A 21,482-nucleotide genomic window follows, 5' to 3' on the forward strand; every position below is an offset into this window, starting at 1 on the left:
TGTATAAATTTGCCTAAAATTGAAAAGACAAAATTATGGAAATGTCATGAAGTTATTCAGTTGGTATAGGAATATTTCAAGTAGTTTGATGTTGTACCAGACAACGGGCTTAAACTCTCTTAATTTCTATCTGGGCGGGAACGAGGGGGGCTTATATAAAATTTTGAATCAAAACTGACTGCGTTTGATAGTATAGGTCAATTGAGAGTAAAAATTGATTCTTACTTAATATTTTATAAAAATTCATAAAACAAAAGGGGTAAAGTATATTTTTTAAAAATAAATTAAATATCATGCATTGAAAAATAATAGAAAAAATAATCCAAGAGTTCAAATTTGGAAATAGATCAGTCCGTCGTAAATTAAATAGTTTTCAAGACAGTTAAGAATTTTGAAAATTTAAATTTCTTACGCCAAGAAGTTCTGGTTGATATCAAAATTTTATGGATTTAAATTATCCAAAAAGATTCTCCGAACTTAGAGCTAGAGCCGGACCGAGTTTCGTTTTAGAAGTTTAGATCTCGAGTGAGGATGGGACCTGTGGGACCCCATGGTTCTATAATTTCAAGTTTCCAAGTTTCAGTCTTTAGAACTAAAACGGGTTGCTCCATTTTTAAGGGGGTTAGGGGTTTGGGGCAAGCTTCGAGAATTTTCGCGGCATGGTGCGATATCCGGACCACGTGTTATCTTGGGGTTCGGAACGGGGGGGGGGCGTGGTAGTTAAACTCCGCTAAAAGGTTGTTTTGACAGTTCTTGGAAGAATTTAATTTGCGTTTGGGGGTTAAGGTGGGATAGTCGACCTTGGACTGGGAATGTGGGGACAAAGGCTACTTTCCAGAACTTTCTCTGTCAGTCGCTTTTCATTTCTTTTATATTGTTACTATTTTTGGAAAAACCTTGAATTTTTATTACGGAATTTAAAGTGGAAGTGTGGGATTGATTTTAAAGTGTCAGTGAAACTTCATATTAATAGACTTTTTAGTATATTTTGTTTTTAATTATCAATTAGAAATGAATACAAAATGGTTATTTCAATTTTTCTTTCGCTAAGGAAAATCTTTCTAGTTCCTTATTTTACCCTAATTACGACAGACTTAAATTTGAAACTCTTCAAAATTCAAAGCCATGATCATTTCTACGCGTAATCCTTACTTCTCGCCGCTGTACTGATAACAGAGTTTAAATTAATTTTTCTTTGTGACCCTTTGGTTTTCTAAACAGAAATAATTTAAGACCGCCTTTCCTAACAGCTTTTAAGCGTGGGTTTAAATTAAATATTAACGTTTGAAGTTTAATAGAAACAAAAGAATTTCGTTCCACCATCCTCTCCCGCCCTTTTTGGCAGTCATACTCTTACCGAAACTAAATTGAGCCTACGCCCCCTTTTCGGCCTTTTTTTAATAAGTCTCGTGCCCGGCGCTAATTTCCTTCTTCTAACGTAATATGTTTGAGGTGTAGATGGTTGGGTAACTGGGGGGGGGCTTAGAGGAGAGAGGTGAAATGGAGTAGTAATCTCCATACCTATAACGTAGCCTCTGTACCTTTCCAATCAATGAAACAGAACGTCGTCAAAGGCCCCCCATCAGTGGCGTTTTGCTAGGGTCGAACGACAATTCTATCTCTTAGCTCAGTGTCATTCCCCCTACCAGGCGCGTACAGTATCCCCTCTTACAAAAGCGCGCCTAGAGGGAGGGATACACAGTCTACTCCCCTCTCTACTGGCGCACTTGGCCCATGAACGCTACTTACTACTCCATTTCACCTCTCTCCTCTAAGCTGGAGGTAGATAGTGAGGGCGTAATGGAAAGATGGAAGTTAGTTGTACTACAACCTACGCCAAGTCTTTTTACTCTTTAAGCGGCTTGGTTTGACTAAAATACTTAATCAACTGCCGGGTTTGTTTCTTTATTTTGGGAGGGGGGAGATTTAGGGGGAACCTTACCGCAAACTAGCTAACCTTTGAGATGATAATAAGTTAGGCACAGCTTCCTTGCAAAACAGGAAATTAAGAAAAGAGTAAGATGAACACAACGACGTTGGTTAGATGTTTCGCCCCAATTTTTCCAATCAAACTGTCAAGGCAACTAGGTGGAACGTTTTCGGTTTTGAATCTCTACACCCCAGTCCCGACCACCGTTAATCTTTAATTTACGCAAAAAAATTAATTCACCTTAGCAATAACCTTATCTGTACCCTTTCCTTAATTTTCTTTGAAAGGGAAATTTTAATCGACATTGTTTTCTTGGATTTAGTGAAATTTGAAACTGCTAATGAATTTATACGATATCCTTTATTAAGTTGATTGATGAATAGGCCTTTATAGAAAGTTCTAAAGGAATTATGGGTACTTGTCCCCTCTTGTAGTTCAAACTGAGTCAGTTCAGTTCAGCCAGTTTTGTGTTATAAAAAACACGAACTGGAGGCAAGATTTGGAGAGATAAAGCCGACTGATAAAATGGTGGGCTTTTTTTAACGCGTTTGTTCTTCGTTTGTGTTTATCTACTTTAAGCCAGCAAATCTTATTCATATTTTGCCGAACTATTCTAATGTTGATATTTGATACTCGTATGAATTTATAATGATTAGATCTAACGTAAAGTATATTTATTTAAGAATTTTGATCTAAGCCTTGGTTGTTGAGTTTAGTGACGTCACTTCCGAGAGAATTTTGGTGACGTATGGCTGTTATAATGCGCAGGCGCGGCGGGACAAATCAACAAGGTGCGCAAGCAGTAAAAACTTTCTATAAAGGCCTATTAGATGGTGTGTTTATCCCTCGTATATTTTTTTTTCATATAACATTTATGGCGGTTCATAGGTCATTTTAGAAACCATGCGTGCGGTTTAGGACTTGGCTCCTTCAATCGATCATTATAAGTTATACTTTAAAGAAAAAAAGCTATCTAGAGTAGAAAAAAAAATATTGGCCCTTTTTTCTCTCCGTTCTTACAGCCCCTCCTGACCAATCTTTTTATGTTTGACGTATGAGAACAAAGCCAGCTGGCTTTTATTTGAAAATAATGAATCGAGCGAGAAATCTCGATGTTATGATCGCGTGTAAAGGTTCCGTTGGACTCTGGTCGACCGCAAAATCTCGTCGACGTGTGGTGTCCCACCTACACCCTTACCTGACTACATGCCCCGCCTTTATTGTCTTTGGTCAAGTGAGAAATGAGTTTTCGACATTTTTCTTGTAGCCATCTATAGGGAGGGGTATTTGTTGTCGCAATATGGTGGTAACTTTGTTATTTATAATTTTAGTGGGATTAAGGTTTTCTTTAGTTTACTGAATGGCTTTTCAACCTTGAACCTAAGTTGTGCAGGGGTTATCACGTGTCAGGGAAGCCTGTAGTGAAAGTAACGGAATTTAAAAATACTTCAAAAAGGTCAAGGAATTTGATTTTACGAGATAGAAGCGTAAGTTCATTTTTGCGCCAACTCTTTGAGATTCGTGGATGGTCCCTTATAATTCGCCAGTATTTTTCTAGTGTGTTTGGTCCAGCTAAAGCTTTGATTTAGGGTTCCTAAACCAAGCATCCAATCCAGGCCGATAATAAGAGCACGTTTCAACCCTTTACCAACCCCTATCTTAACTCTTTCTCAATCTAAACTATATATATATATATATAGCCAATTACATCCGAAAGGCTATTTTCTAGACTTTTATTTGCTCCCTTAAGGGCGAACGTTGAAGATAAAATTGTCTCCATGAGATAAACTAGCATTATAAATAAAAGGGTTATTCCTAATGTGGTTGGGGGGGGGGTGTTTCGGTGCTTACGAATGTTGCCAGTCCACTCATTTGTGACGTGTGCAAATCGAAACGCCAACTACGAGGTCTAATAACAAATTATTTGCAACCCTGAAAGCGCATGCGCAGTTAAAGTTTCTTAAGAAATGGGGGCGGGGGAATTTCTCTAGCCACCTTTAGTGCGCATATTTATCCATAAACGAAATGGGTATGAAACGTTTGCACTGTACTATTTCAGATAATTTTAAACGTACCATTTAATGCCGCCACTTTTAAATAGCCTTTGTCTAGCCGTTATAAAAGATTGACCCAATATGTTTCTACAAATCATAAGTAGCAGATAGCAACAAGTATGACGCCTTGATCAAAAAGGTTGGTTTTTTTTTTTTTTTTTTCACGAGTTAAACTGAATTTCCGACGACCCGCTTTGAGGCAAAACTATAGATAGCTATTAACTCCTAGTGAGGCAGGCATAAGCCTCAAGCGTCATACTTATCGTTTTTATACGTTACTTATGTCCTGGATCGCAGACACATTTATATAAATTCAATCCTATTACGATTCCCGAGGAAAATTGAACTTTTAGATTGAAATATGGAGGCGATTGGAAAATGAATTCGAATCTATTTCCCTTGTGTGTGTATATTCGTTTACGTGATCTGTTCTCTTTGAGGTTTTCTTACCGTTTGCTTTGGAAATAGGTCAATAACGGAAATAGGCTTATTTCACCCCCTCCCCCCTTCGTACGCTCGCGTTTTCGGAAGCAATCGGAATATACTTTACCTACATATCTATTGAAAGAAGAAAATCTTTTCAATAAGTTTGACCGAGCGTAATAAACGATTCGGCGAACTTTTTCAAATAATATTCGCCCTTCCACCCGGCTTTTCTCGGATGCCAAAATCCGTATCGTAATCTATTCAGAGTTTACACATTGAATGGGAAGCTTGAAGTATGAACCTGGGCAAGGCGTTGAAACTTTTCGGAAGTTAATTCCGGAAGTGTGAATCTTTTAAGAAATTAAGAAATGAATTTTTCTTCTGGAACTAGTGAGATATCTTTGGTGAGATTTTCTCAGTTCTGAACCTTTGTAACTTGAAGTAATTCAGGGAATGACGAAGAATCGAAAGTTAGAAGTATTTTGAATCGATTCCGGAAGTGAATATTTTTAAAGAAAAAAAAATAATTGATTCTTCTGTAACTATTTTTGAGATAGCTTTCAGATTTTTCTCATTTCTGAACGTCTGTAAGTTGAAGTAATTCAGTGAATAGCGAAGATTCGTAAGAGTTTAATGGTAGACTTCGCGACATGGACTTCTATTGACGAGTTTCTATTGATTTCCATGTAGGCTTATAGATTCGGTTTCTTCACCTTTACTATTATTATCATTTCTTTTCCCCCCGAGTTATGCCACATACCAGAAAATATGAAGAATGGAATATCGATCGAGATTATTATTTAGGTTTTTGGCGACAAGTTGAGGAATGGCCCGGGTGACCCAAGCTGTTCCCTGTCGCCCACACACACGCTTACCCCCTTTTTTCTTTTCCTCATTCGCCTCTACAACTCGGAATTTCATTTGTGACGGCGCCGCAAGACGCCACAGCGTGCTGTACATGATTTTCTGTTACTGTCTCCTCTCGGACTCCTTTCTTTGTGATCTTTTCTCCATCTCCAAGCGAGATCTTTCTCTCTTCTTTTCTTCTTGGTCTTCCCCAATTTCCTTTGCGCTCTATTAGCCGCCACCTATAGATAAGTAACTTATCTTCGATTTTATTGGATCTCTTATACCTTTACCTGAATTACTATAGTTCACCTCTTTGACCCGCATTGCATCTCTCTATGCCTCTATCGACATTTAAACGGTTACAAAAGGCTTAGGATGGATAGTTTTAGGGTTTTTAGAGCCGTTATCCCCCACTTCAACCTTTTTACCAATAAGGGTCTAATTAGGATTTCCGCTGAAGTGGTTCTATTGTAGCCAGCGCTCTTATTGCGTGCAGGTCCCTATCACGTGGTTTAAGCTTTAATTGACGACGTGATGTAGAGAGTAGGGAGGTATTCGGCATTATTAATTGGATGGTCCGTGTAGATCGATGCAATAACCATGAAATTTCAGTGTTAAGTCGTGTAACGTCCACAACTTTGTTTCCTAAACTTTGATGTGTTTGTATTGGCAATGGTTTTAAGAACCGCGGTTTTCCATATGGTTTTTGATCGGTCATTACTTTTATGTGTTTTGCGAGCAACTCTCGCTAGGGACGCTGGGATATATTTTATCGTCTTTCCTTCCTAAAATTGAGATTAAGTTATAGGGCGAATATGAACGCCCAGTTTCTGTATACTCTCCTTAACGCGCGCCAATGTGATGACGATATAGTGTGTTTGTATAAATAATATCCTGAATTTTGAAGGCGTCAGTCCACTGTCTATTGAATCTAACCTCTGATGGGGAATACTTATTGGTTGATTGATGGTAATTAATGTCTGCGTTATCGTCCTGTCTTTCTCCTGTTGATTCCATGTAGTGTAATCAATAGTTAACCGTAACGGAGTGCTCAGGGTGTCCATTGGTACTTACTCGTGGGATAAATTAGTAACTTCATGGTTTTAGGTCTAAAAGAAAAACTTGGTTAATAGAAAAGAAAATCATCCCGGGGTCCGAAGGTTTACCGACTTTTACTTTTACCCCAACATCAGTTTGCCAATAAGGCTTTCCTCGCCTGCGTTTCACGTACATTCCCGCGGCGGCGGCCCAAAAACCTTCATCAAGGCATGCCAACCAAGATGGACTTTGTGGCCATATAGAGAGCCCTGGCTTCACTCCCCTTCATTGCCCGTCTTTAATCACCCACCAGCGTGACTACTACCCCAACCCCCGAGACTTTGCCTCGAAAAGCGTCTGGTGTGTTTACTCGAGTTCTTCTAACCACCATGGATGGTTATACCATACCATATCCACCAGCCCTGTCCGTCTTTTAGTCCCTTAGAGTAACCCTTAGGGGATCAAGGAATTGGTTCAGTGGTAGTGGTACTTAAAGGGAACGACTTAAGAGACGAAGAGAAATAACCTTTTTCCCAACCAAAGGTTTATTCTATTATGGGTGTCACTTTCCCTTTAAAGTATATGCCCCGAGGATCGAAATGGTTCCCCAAATATATAGGACCTTCCTATATCTCCCCCCCCCCCCCAAAAAGAGAGACTTTTTTCGTTCTCATAAACCCCTAAAGATACGAATCCCAGATGGTCCGTCCCAAGTTAGCAGCCCACCCTGAATAATGTCCATATAGGTTTATGTTCTCTCTCTCCCTTTGTACGGTTCGTAACCTAAGAAAGGAATGTATTTTAATATTTATTTATGCTTAAGTAACGAATTTGGGGGCACTTTCTTAGATTGAATTCTATAGTCCTTTTGTTACTTTCTGAAGTTTCCCCGTCCCTAGCCCTGATTGGGTGGTTGGGTTGAGTTGAGTTGGATTCATCCCGACTCCCTTTGAAAGAGGCGCCATTGCAGCAGCGTTTTTAAAACTCCAATGATGCGATTATTATGTCTTATTTCTTTTAGAAGATCTTTCTTTTTGTTGTCATAACGGAATCCCTGATCCGTAAAGTTCAATTTATTTTTTTGGGTGCTGAAATTTTTGGAAATTGAATATTTCTGCAATCTGAGACTTTGAGGGGCATTTTTTTATTTTAGTCGGCTAACGAGACTCGAATTTTGACGCGAAAGATGTATTTCGGAACTTTAGAAGGAGATTAACTCAAAGCAATTAAAATTAATCCCTCCCCGTTGTTTTTTATCACTCGTTGCCCGCGAAACAATGGTGTAAATTCAGTTTTGTTAAGAAATTAATTTTAAATTTAAGCAATATTTTTTATCGGGGTTTTAACTTACGGTGAAGCTATTTTAGGCGCCCTTATACCATCTCTTCATTTCTTCATTATCTCTCGTTCCGCTTTGAGTACTTGAGTCAATTGTACTGTCAAATCGGTTACATTGGGACGGTATTAAATATTGGGAAGTGTCAGTTAGGGCTGGGCTTTGGAAGTCTCCTCCCTTTTACATCTACATGGTGGTAGATTTTATGAAGTGGAAGGCTGTTGGGGGAATAAAGCTGATTGGGTGAACGGGGGTGTGACGTTAGGTAGGAGGTGTTTCTCCTGTTACTGCCGTGTCCCTACCAACGGAACTCCAGCAAGAATGGGGGAGATTGCTTTCTTTTCTGTTTACTTTTTTATAGTCTTTTTATTTCTGTCACTCCTACGTCTTGATGCTGACGAGGATCGTTGCTAAGTTTAGAACCCCGGTGTGCTTGCGTTCTTAAGTATATCCCAAATTGTATAAAAGGTATAAAGGCCCGTTCAGACTGCAGTAAAATCTCAAGTTCCTAGTCCATTCGCTTTTCCGACCCAAACTGAAAAATTTCAAACTAAACTCGCTTATCTTTCACGTAGTCGTTGTCACGTGTTTAATTAAACGAGCAAATCGAATTAGCCAACGCGAAAATGTTTTTTTGTTTAGTCTGAAGGGGCCTTAAACTCCTTGAACGTATCGTAAATTCGTTCATCCTCAATTAGGTAATGCGAGCAAAGATGAAGGGGGTGTATCTTTATATCCCCGTCTACCTACTATTTCCTCAGTAACATGTGATGTCTTTATTACCGAGATAATTTGAAAAGGCGCGCGTGCTAGGCCTAGCTCTGCACCGAAGTAAGTCGCCGGTGTTTGCATTTCAACTTAACCAAATATTCCCCAAAGGTTTCTTAAATAATTTTGTAAACGTAACCCAAGTAGTTACCTTGCTTCCCCAGCCCCCAGTTTGTCAGAAACTAAAATAGGGACTTGCAATTACTACGTCATGAAACGTCAGGCTAAGGAGGAGGGGCTTATGTAGCTTTCATTCTGTAAAAAAAAGCATACTATAATGGCGCTGGGGGGCGTAGTTAAGCCCGAATTGACAAGTCCCTATTGAGAATATTTTCATAAGAAAAAAAAGTAGGGTCTACTTCGTTGCCGAATTCTATGTATAATATCTCGTAATAAATATAAGAATAAGCGGTGTTTAAAGAAACGTTTCTAGGATGAGGTGTACCGCTTTCCATGCGTGGAACAGTCTAAAGGGACCCTATGTCTCTCCCCCCCCCCCACGCCCCCTCTGCTCTAGAAAATAATCTTATTTTCTCCGAGATACCGGTATAGACTTTACAGTGTAGTGTAGTCGGCCGGTAACTTAGCAAGGAGCGGGGCTAGGCTGCTGCTACTCTCGTCTTTTATATCCAATGCGCCTGCGAAACCAGCCCATTTCGCTTCGCTTTCTCTAGACGCTCTCTCTCCCTTTCGACGTAGCTCTACTCCACTCTACTTTGCTCGCGTTTATAAGGGAATTTTCCTTCAATGCAAGAGGAACGTTTTCGCATTCGCTTTCTAACCGAAGTTCCCATGGAATTAAAGTAAAAGTTTCGAGGTTATTTCCTTGAAAAAAAAAATCATCCTTCCGGACCATTTTTGGACGCGAATTCCACGTCTATTCTTTTAAAAGAAAAAAAAAAAGAGATAAATACGGTGACGGTTCTGTGATTTTTCTTGGGTTTTATCGAATTTGGAAGGAAATTGGCGCCACCGTCAAGTTTTCGCGCGTGTTTTTCTTGAAAATTTCTCACTTTTTTTGAGTGACGAACGACAGCGACAGTCCGTCTTGGTCTTTAGGGATAAAATATGTCGCGAAGAAAGTGAAAAATGGCGTGATAATATTTTCTGTTGGCGTTCGTATCTTCTTCGCTCGCTCGCTCTATACGAATTTTGAAGATTTCCACGTGGTTGGTATTTTTGTGTTTGTGTATTTTTTAGTACCTTAGAGGCAAGCAAGCTCAGCTCCCCGTGGTTTTAACAGCTATTTTATCGTTTGATGCAAAAGGCTCCTGCACTTCGGAGAGGAGGCAGGAGGCACTTACTTCATTTGTGCCTGCGTTTTAATAATGAAACGGTTGTGTTCTTCTTCAAAATAGTAGTAAAGATAACAAAGTTATACCTAAAAATGTTTTAACGATCTCATCTGGAATTTGGAGAGAGAGAAAATTTCGTGATTTTACCCATTTGGACGAACGTTGTGTTGTGGTTTATAGTGAATTTTATTGGAAAGCAACCACTCTCTGGAGAGAGATCTCTCGTTATGAATTGTGTCGGCAAAATGCCTCTTTTGGAACATTATCCATCTGGAATCGCGTTACTGTTTCCCTTTTTTGGGACTCTGGTGTCGAATTATTATTTTTTTGCGCTGAAATAGGAACTCTCTATAAACATTTTTCTCCGGAGCGGTTTGTTTAGTCGATCCTCGTATCTTTTATTCCCCCAAGAGAGTTGGGTTGGATTGAGAGTTTAGTTTAACGGTATCGAGCCGAGCTTCGATCACAGGCTAGATTTTAGCCTGAACTTTGACCCCCCTTCCTACGCCCACACCCGCTCGTTTCAATTAAGTGTCGAATTACTACTACTATACCCCAGTCCGAAGGATACGGTGGTGCAAAAGTTATTTTTCGCTGTTGGGTTTGGGTTATAGCCTAAATCCATAACGTTATACTGCGGTGCACTTTCCCCCATACCAGAGGTTTTTGCCTCGTGAAGTATTAGTTTACGTATTGGTTAAGCCTTGGGTGCAGCAGACCAAAGTCCCTTAAAATGTTGTATAGATTGAAAAGCGCCTTGACGAGGAACAGAGTTAGGGCCTCTGAGAAAAACGGGGCACCGGCATCTTCTACTGTTAGCCCTAGAAAGAGCCCCCAGTCAAACAGCAACCAAAGAAACAACGGATCTGATTCTAGTCCCAAGTCGTCGCGAACCCGCGATGAACCCGAAGTACCGCCGTACCCCGCTAGTCATTCTCACTTAAATAGTTCTAACCCCGTTCCTCAACAACAAATACAACAACAAGTACCACCGTCATCGCGTAATTCTTACGATTACGAACCGTTTGTGCCACCGATGGTTTATAATAATTACTCACTGTATGGTATTTACGGAGGTACCAGTGCTACAGTTATCCCAGCGAGTAGTTTGCAAAATGGACCAATTACTGCTGGTAATGGGACGACCATCAATAATTACGATGGTACAGAACGTTCTTACGTACCAACTCGAAAAACAGTCGTAAGTTTTATTTAACTGGTTCGTCTAATAAGTTGACCAATTAGGGTTCAAAGTCCGGCGTGTTTAATCTAGCTTTATGTTCATCAAAATAACCAAAAATAATAAAAAAAATTGAAATATAAAAACCCTTACCACGTTACCTCGCGAATCTTCAAGCGTCCCTTCATCATCCATCCATCTTTCCGTTTTTTCCTGACCTTGGACGGGTTCCTCACCTTCTGTTTCTTTTTTATTTTAAGAAGTTTACCTGTATGCCTGATGTGATGTTAGACAACCTTAGTTTACCGTAACGATAGGTATGGGTGTCTAAGGTGGTCCAGCTTTTATGGGGCTGCCAAATAATGTTGACTATTTCTGATAATACCTTACGGTGGATGGCGGCGGTGAGAGGACAATAGCTTTGATGCAAAAAAGGGAGGGTAATAATCCGTATCCCCCCTTTCCTCCTTCTTGGGTGTACAACCAGTGATGGAACTGCGTGTATAGGGTTTTATTTCTACCAATATTTTTTATTTTATTCCCAGAAATCTTCAAGATGTTATAGAGGTTTAAGCGGAGAAAATTGTATAAGTGGGGTGTAAGGTTCGTTTCACGGTTAAGGTTCAGTTGATTTGGATGGTGTGATGTGTAGTTTGTCGTTCTGTGTGAGGTAGGACGTTAGTGGAGATGTAGTTTGGATTTGAGATGGAGTTTTTAAGTAGGGGAAGAAGGTTGAAGGATCGGAAGAACTTTGCTTTTGGGGAAGGAAGAGAAAACGCGATGGGATCCCGAGTCCCGACGAAAAGTCAAAAATAGCGAGGAAGATGAGTTTCTTTTCCAAACGCCGCGTTCTGAAATATATTTTTAGAGCACCGTATGTTCGTTCTCCAGCCCAAAGGAACTAATGCTCTAGGGGGATTAACATCTTAAGCAGCCGCTTTATTAGAAAATTTATGTAATAGCTCAAATATTTGCATACCCGGTCCGGTCATTAGGGTCATGAAAATGCATGGGATGTTTTGATACCTTCACGAAGGACCTTGCTATACTTTCCTCGTTGGATATTGGCCAATAGAGTTCGTTGACTCGGGTATTAAGGAACTTAAAATACAAAGGTTTAATTTGGCTAGGATATCGAGAAATAGTTATGTAAGTTAGTGGATACTGTGATGTTGGTCCTTCTACATTGTTATATAAAATTTTCCACGTGCACTCGGGAACGTTATACCTTTGCTTTAACTGGATTGATATTCACTAAAGCTGTAAGGGGTTTCTTCCTTTAGGAAAAAAAAAGAAAAAAAAATCTTTGAAACCGATTCTAAAATCTAAGCGTTACCATTTTCCTCGCATTGCATTCCTTCATCCTTATCCCTTTTCTTAACCCTTTCTCTCTCTCTCTCTGAGAGCTCTCTCGGAGCATTTCTCTAATGGAATTCTTCTTAGAGGATTTTTGGACGTCCCGGAGCCATTCGCGATTTTTTTAAAAGAAAAAAGAATTCATAGTTTTCTTTTTAAACCCAGGCCCAGAACTAAGTAGTTCCCTTAGTAGAACCGAACTGTACCAAATTTTGCTCCAGATCCATTTCAATTGAGATCAATCATAACCCAAGAGACATTTTTATTTAAGAGTAGAAAAAAATGTGGTCTTAGTTACGTAAGATTATGCCGCCATACATTTTTATTCTTTAACCGCTTTTTTCTTTACGAAATCTAGAGAAATTTGAATTTTTATTAAATGGGTCATGGATTTTATTATATTATATGTAATATTTGGTTTAATTTCAATTATTTTGATCTAAATTCAAGCCTAAGGCTTTTGTAATAAATAATAGTTGAATCTTTGGGGTTATGCGTTGGTTTAAGGATAATGTTGTCCTTGGTAGATTTTTCAAATCAAACACTAACTTGTTTATCGTTTCAACCGAAATTCTCGACTGTGTCTTGTTTACTTTCCTAAAACCAGCGACACCTTTAAGCCCCTCTTTGGAAAAGTCCTCTCTATTTTCGAGGACTTTTATACTCTTATCTTGGTTGAGGTGTCAAGACAACCTGCGTCTAGTCTCTCTCTCTTACTTTGAAAAGGGTGTTGAAAATAGAAATAAGAAATACCAATTCAATAACCCCCATTCCCTAAACCCAACTCCGACATCTCAGACCTAGACATATATATTTATTTTATGGGGTATTTGGACTCAAATAAAATCAGGTCAAAAAACCAATTTCGTCCGTTTTTCAATAGACCATTTCTTGGGGTGTAAAGCATTAAGTGACGTAATAACCATAAGTAAAGTTTGTTATTATGTTAAAGTAGACGTGTTTTTATCTTTTTTCCGAAACAGACAAGAAGTCCGAGTGTCCAAAGCAGTCATCAAGGTGATGGCGAAATTAGTGGCCGAGGATCCGCCCTTCCACCTCATAACAACGAACCCGAAGTAGTTACCATGAAGCTACAGAAAAGCAACAGTGGCATGGGCCTAAGCATCGTAGCAGCTAGGGTGAGTCCATTTTCTTAATAACATTCTAGAAATACGTCTCTTGTACTTAAGATGACTTTATGTCAGTCGAAGTGTTCAATATACCTTAAAGACTCCGGAGTGTATCTCTTCTTCAATAATATTTGGGCGTGTTCTATACTTTCTTTTAATAACTAAAAGTGTCGCCGCGTAGGCGTTCACGTTGTGATCTCATTTTGAGGTTAGTTGGGAAAGTTTGTGTGTTCCGGCAAAACTAGGGCCACGAGGTGTGAAACACTTCGATAAGATTGAGCGAGTATAGTATAGATGGTTTTATTGAAAAGTCGCGCAAGTGTCCGAGCATCCTGCTCGTTCGGCACCGTCTTATTTCGGGGTTTGACCTAGTAAATAAACGTAATTAGTTTTCTCGTAAGGTCATGCGATGTCAAAGTTCATTCCAGTAGCAAAATCGATGACTATAGGTTTAAATGTATCTGGTCTTGTCTTGTCTTCTCATAGGCTTATCATTTTGTTTAATTTGCAAGATGGTTTTATATGAAATATCCATCAAAATGGCAATAATATAGACATTTCTTTCGGTTCTATAAACAAACTGGCGCAAATTGTGTTACCCCCTCCCCACTTTTAGCAGAATTGTATGGGAATACAACGAAACGTGTCCAATTTATATTTTGGGTCTATTTGCTCGTTACAACCCATGCAATAGAGCTTTCTATCTCTCTATTTGACAATCATTAAACAAGACCTATTACCTATTTTTTCTTCTTCATCTATTGTTTTTTTCATTCTTCATGCGCTCTGCCCAAAAAGTAGATAATAGGCCTACATTTTTCTTTCCTTTATATTGTATGGGATGCATACAACTACTAGGAATCATTGTGTAACCATATATCCCATGTTATTTACTATGCGGGCTTTGTGGGCCAGGCTTGAAAACTTACTACTATTCTGACGTCTTACTTCTAACAGTCTAGTTCGTCCCACAAAATCCGCCTAGATACGTTGAGTGAAAATGTCTGGCTACGCAATGATTCCTGTTAGCTGTATGTGTTCCTAATATTGTATTGTATATTGTTTAGACTCTTAGGTAGTGTATTATACAACGAAGAAAGCTAATTTATTATAGTGTTGTGGGAATATGACCGGAAACTCAACGAAAGTAACTTGTATCCCCCCAGGGGAATTTGTTAGATAAAAGGATGAGAGAGAGAGACGAGGGGAAAAAAATGGACGTTAGGTTTTAAAGATCCATCTCGTTAGGGTTGTTGGGTCCAAAGCGAGGCGTATGGGATAATATGGGTGTGGTTTTTACCTTTTTTAGGCACATTGTATGTACCATAAGATGGGCTATTAGTTTGACCTGCTCTGTTGAAGATGTAGTAGTAGATGATTCGGTCGTTCTTTTAAATAGTACTTTTCAGAATCGCCTCTAAGTGGCGCTGGCAGTAAATATTTTCGTACATTTTAAATTGTTTTCCACCATCGAGATTCGAACCGCGTACCTTCATATCGACAGCCCGATACCATGCTGTTTCGCCTACAGACGTTTGTTGAGAGAGGGTTGCAGTGAAGGTAGGAAAGTTGTGAGCTAGCGCTAGGACTATTGGTTTCTTTTTAGCTACAATGACTAATAGTTTTACCCAAATAGTAGTAGAAGTATTAATAAAGTAATGTAAACGATGTGACGTAATTATGGGGCTAGACCATCTTGTTTGCGTGCGATGCGTTTTTGGGGCTTGTTCATCATTATTTGTATGTAACTCACATTTCAAGTACTTGTACCGTTGTACGTCGCTACAGGTGTAGGATACTATAGGAGAAATAGGCATTTTCTGTTGAGTTATATTTTTAGAAAGAGAAAAAAGGTAATGCTTAGGTAGGATGATATAAACTTTGCAAAATTAGTTTCGGGGAAGTGGTTTAATAATAAATAACGTTGTTTTGCTATACCTGGAAAAGAAATTAAAGAGTCCAGAAATAACACCACTACCTTCTACCTACCACCAGCGGATTTTGGCAGATACGTCTGTAGTTTCAAAGTTCTAGATGAGGAGGGAATGCAATGCATACCTGACTCTATCTTCCATTTCATTTCATCCCCCCTCCCTTTTTCTCTTTTCCTAATGATCCATTTCTGACGCTAATGAGCGGATTTTAAGATTTACCGGGAACTCTCGCTCTAATTGGCATTTTTCATTTTTAACGTTTCGCAGTTTCGCTCCTTTCGTGGTTATGTATTATGTACCGTTGGTCTAATCAATTTTAGGGGCGGACACCGGGAGAATTTGTGATTATTATAGTTTCGGGGAACATTTTATGACATTCGTATATCTTTTCATTTACACGCTAGTTGGTTGGTACTTGGTAGTTAGACAAATTTCGATGAATTGCTGGTGATTTTTGAGATAATTGGAAACTTCGAAGTTTGAAGTTTGTTTCTTGAAGTAGGCCTAAAAGTTATTGGTAGCTCTGTCGTGGTTCTTGCAGCTGCAATACCTTCGAAATTGCTGGAGGCAAAAAATTATTTATAACCCTTTAGAGTAATGTTAAAAAGTGAAAATAGTAAAATGCAAGCAGGTTTGATTTTTTTGTATGTCATCGCATTCACATGGTCTTGCATTATTTTGTATTTCTTTTCTAATTTCTTGGGTTTTGGGACGTGAAAGAAATTCCCATAGATCTTCTCCTTAGGTTGGGATAAGTGAATTTGAACCCGATTTTTGGCGGCCCAAAAGGTCGGATAGTTGTTTAAAATTTTGTGAAGGTTCTTTGAGTCTGTTAGAAGAGAGACGTTTAGTAATTCCTCAAGTTAAATATTCTGAATATTTTTTATTTATTTAAATGGAAGTTGAATTACTTTCTCCGAAGTGATTACAAGTATCCAGTCCCTTTGTATTATTGGTTCCTGAGGAACAAGGCGGGGAAGGAGCACCCCGTTGGCAGGCAGTACTGCTCTACAACACTAGCCCGGTTTTTAATATGATTGAAAGACGAAGGAATAAAAGGGAGGGTGTCCTGAAAGTAGTTTCATTTCGATTTGGTTTCGACAGAGGGGGGAGTGCCCTCTATCTCCCCCCCTTTCCCTCCAATTCCATTTGGAATGATTTTCTTCTTTTTCTTCCTATGTCATATTTCAATCTTATTTTCACTCTGTCCTTCCTTCTATAGTGTTGAGAATACCGTTTGAACCCTCTGTTGTCAGATAGATTCAATCTCTCACTCACACTCTTTCTCCAATTCGATATTGTTCTTTATAAACTAAGTTGCGCCTTATTCCTGTTTTATTTCCTCTCGAAAAGTGCCAGGTTTTTTTGGGGGGGAATTGAATGGAATTCGAGGAAGGAGGGGTCGGGTTCAAATCGCTTGTTTTGAAAAATAGTCTGTTTTTCCGTAACCTGAGATTCTCTGAGCTGAGGTTTTGAGGTTGCGCACTTCTCCGCCATAACTCTTGGTTGTTGAATTGTTTGATTTGAAATAGCTAAGAAAAACTGTATCAGGTAGTATTCGAGGACTGGGTTTTAGAGGTGCTGTTGGTTGGTAATTATTAAGGCTTAAGGGTTGGTTATTTTTCTCTTGAGTGATGTGAAACCTAAAACGAGTGGAAGGTGCGTTTTTTTATCCTCTCCTTCCGAAAGCAAGCGCGTTGGATCTTTTCCATTCTCGTTAAATCCAAAAAGGCTTATCAAAGCGACCAACCGTTAAATTACATTTTTTTCCATCATGATGTTTTTTCTTTTCTATCCCAGTTGGTTTCTCACTATGGCAGACACTTCTGTCGTGGCTTGACACTGATATATATAAAACCTCTTTCTTTTTCTCTCAATAATTTTTTGTGTGGTATAAGTCATAGATATGAGACTTTTCAAAGGCTTAGATTTGCCTAAAGCATAGTGTGATTATTGGTTTATGAAATGTAATAGATATCTAGGGTTGAATTTCGGTGGGTTTAACGTAAAGGTGTTTCTGTAAGGTCTCTAAGGAATTATTGGGTGGTGCATTAGTTTGAGTCTAAAATGTTCTATAACATTTTGCCGTCCAAACAAGTTATGTTTCGAGTGTGATCCCTTAAATTTAATTAGCACTGTCTTACGGTTTCTTAATTAAATTTCAAGGCATCATTCGTAAAACACACACACTTGAAAATGGTGTCTCTTAAGTCAAAATGTCATCGAATCGTGCACACCCTGTATATACTGTACGAAATTATTCGGCTTGAAACCTTTAAAATGAATTGTCTCCGTCTCTAGCGTAGCTCCTCTCGTCGCACCAAACATCGTGTTGTAGAAAAGAAACTGAAAGGCAGTTAGCTGAAGGGAAATTAAAAGGTTTCGCATGACTGATTGTATATTTTTATATGTCAAACCGTTATAGACTGTCTCTCTTTCTTTTTAATGGTGTTTTTTCTCACTATCGTTTCAATGTAAGCCTAGATTTGTATTTGTAGTCTTGTGAAAATGGTCTTATACCCTTTCTCTCTTATACCCAAGTAGTTCTACGTGGATAATTTTCTCTCTCTCTTTCTCTCTCACTCTCTCTCATTCGCAAAAGTTTAATTATTATAATTAATATTATCTGTCTGACGTATGCTGCATGGGAAGAGACGATAAAGAAGCGTGATTAGGTGTAGTTCTATTATTTACGTGGATATCGTCGTCTAAGAATTATTGTAGAAACGTACGTGTACATGTAATTCAAATTATGTTCTAGGCGCCATCCATATTGTTGTGGTGGTGTAAATGAGACTTGGGACGGTGTTTATCCTTAGATAGAAACTGGGGAGAATTTGTTGTTGTTGAAGCAACAGGCAAACTGTAAAGGATGAGGAATGGGGGGGACTGCATATTATAATTCTTGATATATGGATTTAGAGACGGAGTAAGAGTATATAATCCGATCCGGATACTCCTTGTACTATATCTTCCTTAATAATTGAGTAGATATAAAAGAAATGTATATTATATTTCGTCCTCCTACGTTAATACAGTATCTCTATTTTTTCCCGACATTGTTACACTTGGTTGCTATTGTAGGATAGGATTTTACTTTCTTCATAAAAATCAATGGAATATGGCCTTTATTTGAACCTGGAATGTAGTAGGTGGGAGTTGGTTTCCTATTTTGATATCAGTTAACGCCGTGTTGTTCTAATCAAATATTTACTTTGATTAAATTGGATTTTAAGTTCAGGATTAGAAAAGGGTTGAAGTTTTCCCGTAGAACTTATAGTCTAATATTTAGAGAAAATATTATCTGCTATAATATCAGAGGCATTATTTTTTCTTTTGAAGTTGTGCCGAAGTTTAGATTTCAGAAATTAGTTTTAGTGTATTTTTGCTCCTGAGACCTACTATTAATTTAAATTAATTATCTTATTAAAATACGCATTAAATTGCGGTTCAAGAGTGTTTTGGGTCTACTTTAGTCTATTATAATCTAACTATAAGTGGATTAATTTAAGGAAAGTGTGTTTGGTCTATAAGAACAATAAAGGAGAGATCGTTAACCCCCCCCCCCCAAAAGAAACATCTACTCTACCTGAGCTTTCTTCCATTTTATTTTTTTTTGTGTGTAAGAGTAAAGGTTTAATCCATTATGTAAATAGCCGAGCCATTTTTTCCTACTACCGTGTACCGCCTACACTTGCATTCCCTCTGATAATTTGAAAGTTGGTATTGTTTTTCCAACCGCGACTAGTTTGTTGCTTGCTTATAAAAATCCGGTTTTTAACCTATGACCTCTACAAAAAAAATATTGGGAGTAAATAGGTAAAAAAAGAAACATTTTCATGTTGAAATTCAAAATGCAAGTTATCCCTTTGGTTTTTAATTATTGAAAGTTCATCATAAATTTGAAGTGATTACATTACAAATTCCATTGGATGTTCTTCTAGTAAAAATACCACCGTGTCAACAAACAGAATTTTATGCCCCAAACATCATTCGATAGTTCAATTCCAAACCTATGATTCTATAATAACGAATTTTACTCTCAGCCCTGAAGCGCATGCGGTTAAATTTACGAAAGTTTGAAGGAAGTTTCTCTAGGCCCTATATTGGTCGTATCTTCTTTAATACTTTTATTCTATTTAATTCCAATTTTAATTATTTTTAACGAACTTTCCGAATGATAAATTAAAAATTCTAGCAAGGCCCCTTTCCTCTTCAACAAATAAACAGGAATTTTTCGGTAATTAAGCGAATAATCACGAGTTATTCCACCAATATACAGGGTGTTTCTGATAAATGTGCTATAAATTAAGGGAGATGTACCTATTATTCTTTGGAAAATCAATTTTGTGTCCAAAATGTTACTTCTATCTCCACTGTTTTCAAGTTAAGATTGTGCAGAGTATTTAATTGAGAAACTGATTTAGGCAATGATTTCTAATTTAATTAAGGGGTCATACCTAAAACACACTCAAATTATAACTCGAAAACAGTGACCCGGACAGTTTCAAAATGGAAATAGAAGTTATACATTTTCGACTCAAAATTGTTTTCCCAAAGAATATCCATTCCCCCTTAATTTTTGGCTGGCAGACTTATCAGAAACAACCTGTATAAGTATATATATAAACTTTTAAAATAATTCAAGAAACGGTGGATGCCTTTTGGGTTAGGTGTATTTATTATTTTGGCCAACCAAGTCTTAGCTCTGACTTAAAATGTTGTATCTCTTAAAGCGTGACTCTTCTTCCCTGTAGGTTCTCCCTAATACTTATTAATTCAAAACGTGCGCGTTCGCCTTACCCCCTCCCCCGTGAAAATAATGCAAAACCTGTTTTATTTTTCGGAAACGAGGGGGGGTTTAAGGGGAGGGTGAAGATATCTTGTGGTCACCCTTATTGGGCGCCTTTCGAAGGAAGGAAGAAATACGTAACATATTTTAATATAGAATTTTATACGGGCAAGCAACAGGGGGTGGAAAATTAAGGGGAGTTTTTGTGTTGAACATACATGTCTGGCTTTGCTTTTTTGGTACATTTTTTTATTTCTTCTTCTTAAAGAGGAGGCCCTGGCTCTTTTTTATTCTGTTTCTTTTGCAACATTTTAACTCGAGGTTTTGTTCAGAGCGGCTTGTTGCTTGCTCCGTGCATCCGCCGGTTAAAGTTAATACTTTAAGTTAAAATAGAATTAACCTAATTAAAATTTTAGTAAAAGAACATTTTGGACTTGATTGATTCGACTGTGTTTGTTCCTTTTTCAAAAGTATAGGACAATATTTTTTTAATTTGGTTTGGAAACGATATAACTGTACCTAATTTTTTCCGGATTATTTTATCCAAGAGGTATGTTTGTTTTACGATAATTATTTTAATTGCCTTACATTGATATGTAAATATTATTAATTAACAATGAATTTTGTGTATGTAAACGATTTGCCCAACAATGCTTTTAAATTATCTCTCACTTTCCCTCTATCGTTTTGCGCTCTGTTTGGGATCGTTAGGGATGTTCAAATTCGGAATTCCAGAAATAACTTTCTCTTCTCTTCTCCGAAAGCGTGTTCTTCTCTCTCTTCTCCACACGTTCCGCGTTCCCCGAAGCTCGACGAGCTTTTAAGAATTCGAAAACGAAATTAACGTTTTCAAAGTTATCTCCCACTTTAATATGTATGTATGTACGTACGTACGTATATTTGAAGCTATAACTCTATTTAGTCTTAAGCCTTATTTGTCCAATTTAAACTATAGTGTAGATTGTTAAGCCTTTTAAATGGGTTTCTAGTATTTGTATGGAAGGTGGTGGTGTTGTTAATTTATCGAGAAGTGGATGGAATCTTATTTTGGGATGGTTTAGACTAGGTTATCCGAAGATTTTGTAGAATTATTTTGGTTTTCCTGAACTGTGAGACTATAGTTCATATTCAAAGAAAATTCCTGTATCTCTTATTGAACCAGAGCTATGACTTACGACCCTTAAAAGTTAAGTTGACCCTTTTGATGTTAATTGTACTGTTTTAATTAATATTGCCAAGAATGGCGGCCATTTTGATTTAAGATTACTATAACTTGGTCAACGCTATACCTTAATTTGGTTTCATCATGGTTTTACGCGGTCATTCTTGCTTGGTCTACTAGAAAGTAAAAGAAAGCTACGCTGTTGGTATCCGGTTTTAACTTGGAGGCTGCC

General features: G+C 38.1%; 1 protein-coding gene and 1 long non-coding RNA gene across 3 annotated transcripts in view; one reads left to right on the top strand and one right to left on the bottom strand.

Moving 5' to 3' along the window:
- cno (adherens junction formation factor afadin) overlaps positions 1-21,482 on the top strand; it is a 45,558-nt gene that overhangs the window by 12,129 nt on the left and 11,947 nt on the right. For both annotated transcript variants that reach the window (XM_089843468.1, XM_089843469.1), the window contains one exon: positions 13,216-13,371. In XM_089843468.1, coding sequence (XP_089699594.1) covers positions 13,216-13,371 — 156 coding nt within the window. The remainder of the gene's footprint in view (positions 1-13,215; positions 13,372-21,482) is intronic.
- LOC149661925 (uncharacterized) lies at positions 5,228-6,595 on the bottom strand. Its single transcript, XR_016369012.1, has 2 exons — positions 5,550-6,595; positions 5,228-5,484 (listed from the first exon to the last, which is right to left on the bottom strand). It is a non-coding gene; the product is annotated as an uncharacterized LOC149661925 (long non-coding RNA).

The sequence above is a fragment of the Phalangium opilio genome, unplaced genomic scaffold, assembly GCF_054372755.1.
Source record: "Phalangium opilio isolate 3A_F unplaced genomic scaffold, DU_Popi_V2 ptg000070l_1, whole genome shotgun sequence".
NCBI lineage: Eukaryota > Metazoa > Arthropoda > Arachnida > Opiliones > Phalangiidae > Phalangium > Phalangium opilio.